The sequence below is a fragment of the Nematostella vectensis genome, chromosome 5 (assembly GCF_932526225.1).
Source record: "Nematostella vectensis chromosome 5, jaNemVect1.1, whole genome shotgun sequence".
NCBI lineage: Eukaryota > Metazoa > Cnidaria > Anthozoa > Actiniaria > Edwardsiidae > Nematostella > Nematostella vectensis.
The window spans coordinates 515,068-530,044 of NC_064038.1; the positions used below are offsets into that span (position 1 = coordinate 515,068).

Below are 14,977 nucleotides of genomic sequence, written 5' to 3' on the forward strand. Positions count from 1 at the left end.
ACAGGTGAGTGTTAAAAGAAAAACAATTATCTGATTAGAAAACTACTGTAGATTCCTTTGCACCAAAATAAGAACAAACTTCATTTTGTTTGTTATTTATGAGGAACGAGATGAGCTCTACAAAGCCATAAAGAAATATGTATTGCTCATCTAAATTATACAAGTAAATAATAATATTAAAAAAGAACTACTGTAAGTAATTAGAGTGGTGTTCATTAACCCGTGAAACAAAGTGTGATAGTTAAACGGTAATAGTTAGTAAAACACAAAAAAGTACAATAGAATCAGATCACCACAAAGTGTAATACGCTAAAGCGTAGTTCACGGGTTAATGAAGGTTTTGACATTTCAACCTTACATCCACATGAAAGTAATGCCTAATATCGAGTGCCCTACAGTAAGTGTTTTGCAGTCAAGTTGTTTTCTTTTAGTAGGTAAAAAAATATTCTAAATAATAGTAATCATAGCTATGGTCACCACTTACACATACAGAACTTGTAATAAAAAGAAAGAAAAAAAAAATATATATATATGCAGTCAAACAACAGAATTGCATGATAACCTTGAATATATTGAATAAAGGACTGCAAAAAAACATCTTTTGTACTAGTTGCTCGAATTGACCCTTGGCTATTTTTAGCTGAATTCCCATCCCCCTCTAAAAAAGAAAATAATAATAATAATAGAACAAAACTAAAAAGAAAACAAACACAACAGAGACCCCCACCAACAATTTTGATTTTTTTTACTTTCCTTTAAAAGGGGAGTGTCATGGTTAAGAGATTTGCAATAGCTCTAGAGCCCTGACACAATGAACTTCAGTGAAATTTTAATACTGACTTATGAGCTTTTGGTACATGTGGGAGACTTTAAACAAAACAAAAGAAATGACCACAAACTGTCAATTAACATAGTTTTCAATATAATATTGCATATTATTTAATAAGGTATTCACAGCTTTTAAAAAGTTCAACTGTTTGTTGACACTTAAAAGCCTACAATAATCACTGACTCCAGACATGCGCAGTACTATGTTGCTGCCCCTTTAAAGTAAAATACTGCTTTACTTAGTCAGCGTAGACAAAATTGCGGATTTTGTCAATATTCTAATATGAAGATGTCAATATTCTTCCCCACTACGTCTTTATTTCTATTTATTTTATGATTTTCACATGATACCAAAACAGCGTCTTTTTTCTTCGCTAATTTGATGTCATGTACAAAATAAAAGAGATGCGCCCGTGCGTATGGCGAGTCCCCAAGGGACCCAATACGCCTAAATAGACCTCTATTTTTTGTCATCCACAATCTCGGCGAGCTGTGCGTGGCGTAACCGTATTACAGGCCTGGGATCCTGGTTATTGTCCTCCCCATTAATGCGCGGGTTGGGATAACCTTGCAAGAGTGTTGTACAGCATATTCGCTCGGAAATATCGGTGCTTGGGGCCTTCGGGTTCTTTACAGCCTTCCGTAAAAGCCTTGTGCTGCCATACCGATTGGGTAATCCGTATGTATGGTTTCCGTTTTGTTCTTCAGACCGGGTTCGATCCCAGGCCAATGGGCTTTTTTTTTAATTCGTTTTTTTTTCTTTGCGCTGGACCCCCTTAATCCTGATAGGTTTTGCGCAAAAATAATAAAAAAAAGTGAGTTTGCAAAATAAGCTTGCTAGATTTATTGATTATATGTATTCAATTTGTTCCTAGGAAGTTAACAAAAGACACAAAGCAAAGAGTTTGAGGAAGTAAACAAGTATGTGAACTTTAATGTTCTATTTGAAGGGGTGCATTTTGTACAGGGAAGCATACATAGAATGCTTAACTGGTGGAGAGGGAAGAGGTAAAAGTTTATTGAGCATAATTTCAACAATAGCAGGGGGAAGAGAGGGGCACTCTCTTCATACAATATTGCAGTGTTGTTACCTATTATTAAATAAGTTTGTAACATGTCTTTGTTTATTAAGCAAGGTCTATTTCTGAGACAAGCAAACTCAAGTAAGAGCTGTTGAAATAACAGGTGAGTGTTAAAAGAAAAACAATTATCTGATTAAAAAACTGCTGTAGATTCCTTTGCACCAAAATAAGAACAAACTTCATTTCGTTTGTTATTTTTGAGGAACGAGATGAGCTCTACAAGCCAAGAAGAAATATGTATTGCTCATCTAAATTATACAAGTAAATGATAATATTAAAAAAGAATTACTGTAAGTAATTAGTGTGGTTTTCATTAACTCGTGAAACAAGGTGTGATAGTTAAACAGTAATAGTTAGTAAAACACAAAAAAGTACAATAGAATCAGATCACCACAAAGTGTAATACGCTAAAGCGTAGTTCACGGGTTAATGAAGGTTTTGACATTTCAACCTTACATCCACATGAAAGTAATGCCTAATATCGAGTGCCCTACAGTAAGTGTTTTGCAGTCAAGTTGTTTTCTTTTAGTAGGTAAAAAAATATTCTAAATAATAGTAATCATAGCTATGGTCACCACTTACACATATAGAACTTGTAATGAAAAGAAAGAAAAAATATATATATATATATATATGCAGTCAAACAACAGAATTGCATGATAACCTTGAATATATTGAATAAAGGACTGCAAAAAAACATCTTTTGTACTAGTTGCTTGAATTGACCCTTGGCTATTTTTAGCTGAATTCCCATCCCCCTCTAAAAAAGAAAATAATAATAATAATAGAACAAAACTAAAAAGAAAACAAACACAACAGAGACCCCCACCAACAATTTTGATTTTTTTTACTTTCCTTTAAAAGGGGAGTATCATGGTTAAGAGATTTGCAATAGCTCTAGAGCCCTGACACAATGAACTTCAGTGAAATTCTAATACTGACTTATGAGCTTTTGGTACATGTGGGAGACTTTAAACAAAGCAAAACAAATGACCACAAACTGTCAATTAACATAGTTTTCAATATAATATTGCATATTATTTAATAAGGTATTCACAGCTTTTAAAAAGTTCAACTGTTTGTTGACACTTAAAAGCCTACAATAATCACTGACTCCAGACATGCGCAGTACTATGTTGCTGCCCCTTTAAAGTAAAATACAGCTTTACTTAGTCAGCGTAGACAAAATTGCGGATTTTGTCAATATTCTAATATGAAGATGTCAATATTCTTCCCCATTACGTCTTTATTTCTATTTATTTTATGATTTTCACATGATACCAAAACAGCGTCTTTTTTCTTCGCTAATTTGATGTCATGTACAAAATAAAAGAGATGCGCCCGTGCGTATGGCGAGTCCCCAAGGGACCCAATACGCCTAAATAGACCTCTATTTTTTGTCATCCACAATCTCTGCGAGCTGTGCGTGGCGTAACCGTATTACAGGCCTGGGATCCTGGTTATTGTCCTCCCCATTAATGCGCGGGTTGGGATAACCTTGCAAGAGTGTTGTACAGCATATTCGCTCGGAAATATCGGTGCTTGGGGCCTTCGGGTTCTTTACAGCCTTCCGTAAAAGCCTTGTGCTGCCATACCGATTGGGTAATCCGTATGTATGGTTTCCGTTTTGTTCTTCAGACCGGGTTCGATCCCAGGCCAATGGGCTTTGTTTTTTAATTTGTTTTTTTTTTCTTTGCGCTGGACCCCCTTAATCCTGATAGGTTTTGCGCAAAAATAATAAAAAAAGTGAGTTTGCAAAATAAGCTTGCTAGATTTATTGATTATATGTATTCAATTTGTTCCTAGGAAGTTAACAAAAAACACAAAGCAAAGAGTTTGAGGAAGTAAACAAGTATGTGAACTTTAATGTTCTATTTGAAGGGGTGCATTTTGTACAGGGAAGCATACATAGAATGCTTAACTGGTGGAGAGGGAAGAGGTAAAAGTTTATTGAGCAAAATTTCAACAATAGCAGGGGGAAGAGAGGGGCACTCTCTTCATACAATATTGCAGTTGTTACCTATTATTAAATAAGTTTGTAACATGTCTTTGTTTATTAAGCAATGTATATTTCTGAGACAAGCAAACTCAAGTAAGGCTGTTGAAATAACAGGTGAGTGTTAAAAGAAAAACAATTATCTGATTAGAAAACTACTGTAGATTCCTTTGCACCAAAATAAGAACAAACTTCATTTAGTTTGTTATTTTTGAGGAACGAGATGAGCTCTACAAGCCAAGAAGAAATATGTATTGCTCATCTAAATTATACAAGTAAATGATAATATTAAAAAAGAATTACTGTAAGTAATTAGAGTGGTTTTCATTAACTCGTGAAACAAGGTGTGATAGTTAAACAGTAATAGTTAGTACAACACAAAAAAGAACAATAGAATCAGATCACAACAAAGTGTAATACGCTAAAGCGTAGTTCACGGGTTAATGAAGGTTTTGACATTTCGACCTTACATCCACATGAAGGTAATGCCTAATATCGAGTGCCCTACAGTAAGTGTTTTGCAGTCAAGTTGTTTTTTTTTAGTAGGTAAAAAACATATTCTAAATAATAGTAATCATAGCTATGGTCACCACTTACACATATAGAACTTGTAATGAAAAGAAGGAAAAAATATATATATATATGCAGTCAAACAACAGAATTGCATGATAACCTTGAATATATTGAATAAAGGACTGCAAAAAAACATCTTTTGTACTAGTTGCTCGAATTGACCCTTGGCTATTTTTAGCTGAATTCCCATCCCCCTCTAAAAAAGAAAATAATAATAATAATAATAGAACAAAACTAAAAAGAAAACAAACACAACAGAGACCCCCACCAACAATTTTGATTTTTTTTACTTTCCTTTAAAAGGGGAGTGTCATGGTTAAGAGATTTGCAATAGCTCTAGAGCCCTGACACAATGAACTTCAGTGAAATTTTAATACTGACTTATGAGCTTTTGGTACATGTGGGAGACTTTAAACAAAACAAAAGAAATGACCACAAACTGTCAATTAACATAGTTTTCAATATAATATTGCATATTATTTAATAAGGTATTCACAGCTTTTAAAAAGTTCAACTGTTTGTTGACACTTAAAAGCCTACAATAATCACTGACTCCAGACATGCGCAGTACTATGTTGCTGCCCCTTTAAAGTAAAATACAGCTTTACTTAGTCAGCGTAGACAAAATTGCGGATTTTGTCAATATTCTAATATGAAGATGTCAATATTCTCCCCCATTACGTCTTTATTTCTATTTATTTTATGATTTTCACATGATACCAAAACAGCGTCTTTTTTCTTCGCTAATTTGATGTCATGTACAAAATAAAAGAGATGCGCCCGTGCGCATGGCGAGTCCCCAAGGGACCCAATACGCCCAAATAGACCTCTATTTTTTGTCATCCACAATCTCGGCGAGCTGTGCGTGGCGTAACCGTATTACAGGCCTGGGATCCTGGTTATTGTCCTCCCCATTAATGCGCGGGTTGGGATAACCTTGCAAGAGTGTTGTACAGCATATTCGCTCGGAAATATCGGTGCTTGGGGCCTTCGGGTTCTTTACAGCCTTCCGTAAAAGCCTTGTGCTGCCATACCGATTGGGTAATCCGTATGTATGGTTTCCGTTTTGTTCTTCAGACCGGGTTCGATCCCAGGCCAATGGGCTTTTTTTTTTAATTGTTTTTTTTTCTTTGCGCTGGACCCCCTTAATCCTGATAGGTTTTGCGCAAAAATAATAAAAAAAAGTGAGTTTGCAAAATAAGCTTGCTAGATTTATTGATTATATGTATTCAATTTGTTCCTAGGAAGTTAACAAAAGACACAAAGCAAAGAGTTTGAGGAAGTAAACAAGTATGTGAACTTTAATGTTCTATTTGAAGGGGTGCATTTTGTAAAGGGAAGCATACATAGAATGCTTAACTGGTGGAGAGGGAAGAGGTAAAAGTTTATTGAGCATAATTTCAACAAAAGCAAGGGGAAAAGAGGGGCACTCTCTTCATACAATATTGCAGTTGTTACCTATTATTAAATAAGTTTGTAACATGTCTTTGTTTATTAAGCAAGGTCTATTTCTGAGACAAGCAAACTCAAGTAAGGCTGTTGAAATAACAGGTGAGTGTTAAAAGAAAAACAATTATCTGATTAGAAAACTACTGTAGATTCCTTTGCACCAAAATAAGAACAAACTTCATTTTGTTTGTTATTTATGAGGAACGAGATGAGCTCTACAAAGCCATAAAGAAATATGTATTGCTCATCTAAATTATACAAGTAAATAATAATATTAAAAAAGAACTGCTGTAAGTAATTAGAGTGGTGTTCATTAACCCGTGAAACAAAGTGTGATAGTTAAACGGTAATAGTTAGTAAAACACAAAAAAGTACAATAGAATCAGATCACCACAAAGTGTAATACGCTAAAGCGTAGTTCACGGGTTAATGAAGGTTTTGACATTTCAACCTTACATCCACATGAAAGTAATGCCTAATATCGAGTGCCCTACAGTAAGTGTTTTGCAGTCAAGTTGTTTTCTTTTAGTAGGTAAAAAAATATTCTAAATAATAGTAATCATAGCTATGGTCACCACTTACACATACAGAACTTGTAATGAAAAGAAAGAAAGAAAATGTATATATATGCAGTCAAACAACAGAATTGCATGATAACCTTGAATATATTGAATAAAGGACTGCAAAAAAACATCTTTTGTACTAGTTGCTCGAATTGACCCTTGGCTATTTTTAGCTGAATTCCCATCCCCCTCTAAAAAAAAAAATAATAATAATAATAGAACAAAACTAAAAAGAAAACAAACACAACAGAGACCCCCACCAACAATTTTGATTTTTTTTTACTTTCCTTTAAAAGGGGAGTGTCATGGTTAAGAGATTTGCAATAGCTCTAGAGCCCTGACACAATGAACTTCAGTGAAATTTTAATACTGACTTATGAGCTTTTGGTACATGTGGGAGACTTTAAACAAAACAAAAGAAATGACCACAAACTGTCAATTAACATAGTTTTCAATATAATATTGCATATTATTTAATAAGGTATTCACAGCTTTTAAAAAGTTCAACTGTTTGTTGACACTTAAAAGCCTACAATAATCACTGACTCCAGACATGCGCAGTACTATGTTGCTGCCCCTTTAAAGTAAAATACAGCTTTACTTAGTCAGCGTAGACAAAATTGCGGATTTTGTCAATATTCTAATATGAAGATGTCAATATTCTTCCCCATTACGTCTTTATTTCTATTTATTTTATGATTTTCACATGATACCAAAACAGCGTCTTTTTTCTTCGCTAATTTGATGTCATGTACAAAATAAAAGAGATGCGCCCGTGCGTATGGCGAGTCCCCAAGGGACCCAATACGCCTAAATAGACCTCTATTTTTTGTCATCCACAATCTCGGCGAGCTGTGCGTGGCGTAACCGTATTACAGGCCTGGGATCCTGGTTATTGTCCTCCCCATTAATGCGCGGGTTGGGATAACCTTGCAAGAGTGTTGTACAGCATATTCGCTCGGAAATATCGGTGCTTGGGGCCTTCGGGTTCTTTACAGCCTTCCGTAAAAGCCTTGTGCTGCCATACCGATTGGGTAATCCGTATGTATGGTTTCCGTTTTGTTCTTCAGACCGGGTTCGATCCCAGGCCAATGGGCTTTTTTTTTTAATTTGTTTGTTTTTTCTTTGCGCTGGACCCCCTTAATCCTGATAGGTTTTGCGCAAAAATAATAAAAAAAAGTGAGTTTGCAAAATAAGCTTGCTAGATTTATTGATTATATGTATTCAATTTGTTCCTAGGAAGTTAACAAAAAACACAAAGCAAAGAGTTTGAGGAAGTAAACAAGTATGTGAACTTTAATGTTCTATTTGAAGGGGTGCATTTTGTACAGGGAAGCATACATAGAATGCTTAACTGGTGGAGAGGGAAGAGGTAAAAGTTTATTGAGCATAATTTCAACAATAGCAGGGGGAAGAGAGGGGCACTCTCTTCATACAATATTGCAGTGTTGTTACCTATTATTAAATAAGTTTGTAACATGTCTTTGTTTATTAAGCAAGGTCTATTTCTGAGACAAGCAAACTCAAGTAAGGCTGTTGAAATAACAGGTGAGTGTTAAAAGAAAAACAATTATCTGATTAGAAAACTACTGTAGATTCCTTTGCACCAAAATAAGAACAAACTTCATTTTGTTTGTTATTTATGAGGAACGAGATGAGCTCTACAAAGCCATAAAGAAATATGTATTGCTCATCTAAATTATACAAGTAAATAATAATATTAAAAAAGTGTTGTCGCCATTATCCGGGCTCCCTGCGTTAGAGGCCTGGTTCCGAGCTTTGCGCGGTCGCATAGCCTCGTGAAAAAACGTTTTCAGTTCGTCGAGAATTTCCTGGAGTTTTTTATTGGAGTTTTTTGACCTGAATCTAATGAATACTGTATGGATTTGTTTTTGGATGGATTCCGCACCCGTGTAAGTATCATGCGTTTGTATAATTAGCGGAAATTGCCATAATTTTCATCTTCAGTATTTGTTTATTTCAGCGAATCTCGTGGTAATTCGTGATAATTTTGAAGTTGAAACTCGTGTAGAACTTTACCCGTGAATATCGACAAGTGGAAAATAAAAGTTGTGTTCATATCCAGAAGCATCTCATCTATCTGACCTATCTGAATTACAACATCATTCGACGGAAGAGTAAATGAACACTGAGGATTATTATCTTGGAAACATGAGTGAAAACGAAGCTAGTAGTGAAGTCGAACGAATAGAAAGCAAGAAAAGGTCCCTAGGAGGCTACCTAGGGCGCGTGAGTATTCACATGAAAGAGCTCAAAACTTGTCTTGATGATCCCTCTAGAGCCAATGAAATACAGACAGCCTTGAATGAATTACAGTCGGCTTTGAATAACTATGAGGACTGCTATCAGTCGTACATTTTGGAAGAATTGGCAACCGATGAATTCAACAGAGTGAAAGAGAAATTTGAAGAAACTCGTAATGAGTGTGAAACTACTACCAAATTGGCAAATGAACGTTTGAAGAAAGGAAAGTCAAACTCAACTAAGTCAAGGCTGTCTAGTAGGTCTAGGAAATTAAGAGAGAAAATAGAAATGAAAAAGCTTCTTTTGCAACAAGAAGAAGAGATAGCTCAGCATCGAATGGATCTGGAACGTAAGAAAATAGAATTGGAATATGAACAGAAAGCGAGAGCATGTAAGCTCAAGTTCCAGGTTCAAATCGCAGAAAAGGAAGCTGAGTTATTAGAAGAGAGAGGGAGTGAGTCTGATAGTTGTGTGTCAGAAGAGTATAAAGGGGATGTAGGGGTCATGCCACCCATGTCTCAAGAGGCAAAGCTAATGAAATGGACCGAGCAATGTGACCCCATTCCTGATAATCCTAGACCAGACACACCTAAGCTAATGGAGGGCCCTTCCCATCCTAAAGACCCCATTCCTGAGAGAAAACCCCAGATTAACGACCAAGAAGCCCCCACTAGTAGTTATAGGAAAACCCCGTTTGGTTTTCTTCCCGTGAACAGTACTGATATCATGTTAAAGCTGACCATGCTCCAAGCCATGCAACCTGTTAAGTTCTCTGGGAATCCAAGTGACTTTCCTAATTTTAGGAAGAGATTGAGAGATAATTTAGAAGATGAAATTTTAAGTGATTCACAAAAGGTTGAATTCCTACCGAAGTTCCTCTCGGGGGAGGCTTTTGAAGTTGTGGAAAGGGTTTCCGGTTGCAGCTATTCAGTGATAGTTGATATTTTGGAAGACCGATATGGGCAGCCAGCGACCGTCGCTGCTTCTTGTATTGACAATTTGACCAGAGGCCCAAGATTGAACAATCATGATTATAAGGGACTGAGGGATTTTGCAGAGCAACTTGAATCAGCCTCAAAGAAACTTGTTGGGGAATATGCTATTGAAGCCAGTACCATCTCAAACATGAAACAGATAGTTAGAAGGCTTCCCCAGTATTTAGTAAATAAATGGGGTGATGTATCCTACAAGATAAGAGAAAAGGGGGGTATCCCTAAGATTTCAGATTTGGCAGATTATGTGAAGAGGCAAGCAGCCATAAAGAATGACCCAGGTTTTGTTAACCTAAGCATGAGTGAGAACAAGGGTGGTGGTGATAAAAGACCCGAGCAGGGTGGGAAAGGCAAGAACTACCAGAAACAGACTTCTGTCTTTAAAACAGACATGGAAGGTTCACCCCCTGAAACTACTATGGGTAAACAAGCCCCAATTAAGACCTGTCCTTGCTGTCAAGGAGAACATAGGCTTTCAGACTGTGCAAATTTCAAGGGAAGGGACTTACCCGGCCGTTGGCGACTGGTAAAGGAGAAGAGATTGTGTCATATATGCCTTAGGCCAGGACATATGAGGGACAGATGCCATACAACCACTTTTTGTAACTGCAAAAGTGAGCGAAAACACCACACCTTGTTACATAACCCCCCTAGAGCTAAAGATGACCCTCCCAAAGAACTTAACTCGAGCGCAGGGGAGGGGACGACCGAGGGACCCCCTAGAAGAGACCATGCTCAGGGCACCCGGGGTGGGGAGCCACACAGGCAAACCGAGCAATACGCGACATTTTCTGAAAGAGCCACGGGGACGGTGTTACTACATGTTGTACCAGTTAAATTGATTGCCCCAAATGGGAACTCTCTGACAACGTATGGGCTACTGGATAATGGCTCAAGAGGAACTATGATAAGCTCGGAGGTTTCAGCGAAACTCGAACTTAAAGGTCATACTGAGGAAATATCCATCACCACCATGATGGGAAGTAGTAAGGAACAGATAGAGGTTGTGGAGTTTGAACTGCAACACGCAAGTGGTGAAGGGGATAGAATTCCCGTAACTGAGGGTTTGGTAACGAAGAAATTCAATGTCAACGAAAAGTGTCTTCCTAAAGATATTGACAGAGAGGCACACCCGCATCTGAGGGATATTGAGATTCCCTCGGTAGACATGCCTAAGGTTTCGGTTCTGATAGGAAAGGACGTTGGCTATGCGCATGAGGTGTTTGAAGTGCGTAGACCAGCGACGAAAGCCAGTGATTTGAAGGCTTTGAGAGGTCCTCTTGGATGGGTAATTACAGGAACCCTTCAAGGGGAGACCTCATGCAAGGAAGTAAACCTGAACTTTGCTGATTATAAGAAAGAACTTCAGCATCAGATTGAGCGGTTCTGGGATTTGGAGAGTTTCGGTACAAAGAGTGTTGGGACGGACAAGGGATCCCCAAGTTTTATATCGCACCATCTGTCCAGGGAAGACAGGAAGGCTATCGATAAGTTGGAGAAGACCATTACTAAGCGTGATGGTCACTATGAAACAGGCCTCCTGTGGCGGGATGATGATGTGACCCTACCTAATAACCGGAATGAAGCCGATAAAAGACTGAATAGTCTGAAGCGTAAGTTTTCACGAGAGCCTGGATTGGAGGAGAAGTATCGAGCAGCCATGGAGAAGTATATCACTAAAGGGCATGCACGCAAACTCAGCCCAGAAGAAGCACAAGAGACTGGACCGAGAACTTGGTACTTACCTCATTTTGCAGTGACGAATATCAACAAACCTGGTAAGCTGAGGATAATTTTTGATGCTGCATCAGAGTACCAAGGTACTTCGTTGAATAAGAACTTGTTACATGGACCTGATTGTACAAACAGCCTGGCTGGGGTGCTCCTACGGTTCAGGGAGGACAATGTTGCATTGGTAGCTGATATAGAAGGTATGTTCCTTCAGGTCGGAGTTAGAGAAGAAGACCAAGATTCTCTGCGATTTCTTTGGTGGGACAAAAGCTCTGATGACCCTCCAGAAGAATATGCCATGAACGTGCATGTCTTTGGGGCAACCGACTCGCCTTGTGCAGCCAACTGGACACTCAAGAAAACTACAACTGACAATGCTGGTGACTTTGGAGATACCACCATCGAAACTGTCCTGCATAATTTTTATGTGGATGATGTACTAAAAAGCGTAGACACGAGTGCGAGTGCAGTCACGCTTGCGAACGAGTTAACCGAACTTTGTGGTAGAGGAGGGTTCAACCTCACAAAGTTTATGAGTAACAGTAGGGAGGTCCTTGCTGAAGTGCCTATCGAGAAGAGGGCAGCACCAACGCTTGATTTAGATCTTGATGAACTCCCAGTCGAGCGGGCACTTGGAGTTAGATGGAACGTGGAGACAGACACCTTCGGGTTCAAGGTGAGCAACACTGAGAAGGCTGATACTATGAGAGGAGTACTATCGACAATCAGCTCTGTCTTTGACCCTTTGAACTTTGCTGCACCAGTGATAATGCGTGGCAAGCAGATCATGCAAGCCCTATGGAGGCGGAAGGCACCATGGGACGAGCCGCTCAGTGGAGACATTCTGCGTCAGTGGCAGACATGGAAAAGGGAACTTGTACGGCTTGAAGATTTGTCCATCCCCCGATGCTACTTCAGCAGGCCAGACCATGAAGGTGTTGGACTACAACTCCATCACTTTAGTGATGCCTCGGAGGCAGGATACGGGTCAGTAAGCTACTTACGAATCGAGTACCCGGACGGAATGGTGGAGTGTGCTTTCGTCGCCGGAAAGTCAAGGAATGCACCTATTAAAGGCTCAACCATCCCAAGGCTGGAGCTACAAGGAGCCCTACTGGCAACACGGGTGGACCAAGCAGTTCGCCGAGAACTGGACCTGAAGCCTGACAGAGTCGTGTTTTGGACTGATTCGATGATAACACTTAACTATATCAATAATGAAACCCGCAGATTCCAGACGTATGTAGCCAACAGGGTTACAGAGATTCGCGAAGCGACTAATCCTGACCAATGGCGACACTGTCCGGGAAAACTAAATCCTTCCGACGAAGTAAGTCGAGGTCTAACCATAGATGAGTTTCTCCGGGATGAGCGATGGCTTAATGGTCCGAGTTTCTTGAGAGAGTCAGAAGATCAATGGCCAGATAATAAATTTGATGCCCTGTCTGAAGAAAGTCTGGAGATAAAGAAAGAAGTGTTCTTCACTGACCTGGAGCCAGGAGATGGCCTGGAAAAGCTTCTAACCGACACTTCTGATTGGATGAAGACCATTCGAAAGGTTGCGTGGGTAATGAAGTTTGTGGAGTGGTTGAAGACAAGAAAGCATGCAAAGCCTACTGAAAAGACACCTGGAGAGTCAGAGAACAAGCTAAGTCCAGACGACATAGAACGCGCCAAGCGACGAATAGCTGTACTAGTACAGCGGGAAAGTTTCCCTGAAGAAGTGAAGGCTCTGAAGGCAGGAAAGGAGGTGAATGTTGCTAGTGCTATCTTGAAGCTTAAGCCGGTCATGAAAGGCGATGAAGTTATGAGAGTTGGAGGAAGGATCTCGATGGCACCGATGAGTGATGATGCCAAGAATCCCATGATATTGCCGAAACAGAGTCATATCACTACTATCTTGATCCGCCACCTACACGAAAGCAACGGTCATTGTGGCGTGGAACAAGTACTATCCCTGCTGAGAGAGCAGTTTTGGATTGTGAAAGCGAGAGTGGCCATCAAGGCTGTTCTTGGAAGATGCATTCATTGTCGCAAGCAAAGAAGAACTACTTTGAAGCAAGAGATGGGAGATCTACCTAGAATTCGGATGATCCCTTACGAGCCACCCTTTACGTATACAGGTATTGACTATTTTGGACCGCTATATGTTAAGCGGGGAAGAGGAAGAGTGACTGAGAAGCGCTGGGGAGCTATCTTTGTTTGCATGAACTCCCGAGCAGTTCATCTCGAGTTAGCTAAGTCGCTAGAGACGGATGATTTCATACTCGCTCTGATGAGGTTCCTGAATCGCAGGGGCCATGTTGTGGAACTGTGGTCGGATAACGGGTCCAATTTTGTGGGAGCTGATCGGGAGATACGTGAACATCTGGAAGGAATGGATCATGACAAGATCGGACGTGAGTGTTCTGCGAAAGGATGCAAGTGGATCTTTAATCCACCTGGAGCCACCCACATGTCAGGCGTGTGGGAGAGGATGGTGAGAGTCGTCAAGCGAAGTCTGAAGGCGATCCTGGGGAAGAACCCCCTCAACGATGAAGTGCTGACCACCGTGTTTACTGAGGCAGAACGTATCGCGAATTCAAGACCGCTAACCCGGAATCCAGAGAATCCTGATGATGAGGATCCTCTTACGCCCAATCACTTTCTGAACGTGCGACCTACGATGAATCTTCCTACGGATACGGATGAACGGGCAGATAAGTACAGTCGGAAGCGGTGGAGACAAGCGCAATTACTTGCTAACCACTACTGGCGTCGCTGGTTGAAAGAGTACATTCCTTCCTTGCAAGTTCGAAGCAAGTGGAACAGGAAACAGCGAAACCTACACGTCGGAGATATAGTGCTCGTTGCGGACGACAACGTTGGACGAAACAACTGGCCTCTTGCGCGCGTGATTAATGTGTTTCCTGGCGTGGATGGATTGGTAAGGAGTGCAGAGGTGCGCGGTAAAGGGACGACCTACAAGTGCCCGGTAACCAAGTTGTGTCTGCTGGAAGCCGAGGATGAGGATGTCTAGATACGGATCGGATTGGAGACTCAAGGGACAGACGTAGATAGTGTAATATAGAACGGACATTAGCGTTTTGACAATACGTTTATAGTTATGAACCTCCTCCGCAGGAGTTCATGGGGGGCGGGATGTTGTCGCCATTATCCGGGCTCCCTGCGTTAGAGGCCTGGTTCCGAGCTTTGCGCGGTCGCATAGCCTCGTGAAAAAACGTTTTCAGTTCGTCGAGAATTTCCTGGAGTTTTTTATTGGAGTTTTTTGACCTGAATCTAATGAATACTGTATGGATTTGTTTTTGGATGGATTCCGCACCCGTGTAAGTATCATGCGTTTGTATAATTAGCGGAAATTGCCATAATTTTCATCTTCAGTATTTGTTTATTTCAGCGAATCTCGTGGTAATTCGTGATAATTTTGAAGTTGAAACTCGTGTAGAACTTTACCCGTGAATATCGACAAGTGGAAAATAAAAGTTGTGTTCATATCCA

The 14,977-nt window shown here is 39.8% G+C and overlaps 1 protein-coding gene across 2 annotated transcripts; it reads left to right on the plus strand.

Annotated features, from left to right (window-relative positions):
- The first annotated feature begins 8,284 nt into the window (after window positions 1–8,284).
- On the plus strand, window positions 8,285–14,977 carry LOC116616700. Of its 2 annotated transcripts, none has more exons than XM_048727844.1 (2): window positions 8,285–8,404; window positions 8,476–14,977. In XM_048727844.1, exon 2 carries the CDS (start codon window positions 8,634–8,636, stop codon window positions 14,496–14,498), a length of 5,865 nt encoding a protein of 1,954 aa, XP_048583801.1. In that variant the 5' UTR covers window positions 8,285–8,404; window positions 8,476–8,633; the 3' UTR covers window positions 14,499–14,977. The 2 variants fall into 2 exon arrangements, 1 of the variants encoding a protein (XP_048583801.1); XR_007308113.1 differs by having other exon boundaries at window positions 8,340–14,805; window positions 14,877–14,977.

What these genes read in the sequence shown, in the direction of transcription:
- LOC116616700 (XM_048727844.1), top strand. Translation starts at nt 8,634, where the DNA reads ATGAACACTGAGGATTATTATCTTGGAAACATGAGTGAAAACGAAGCT.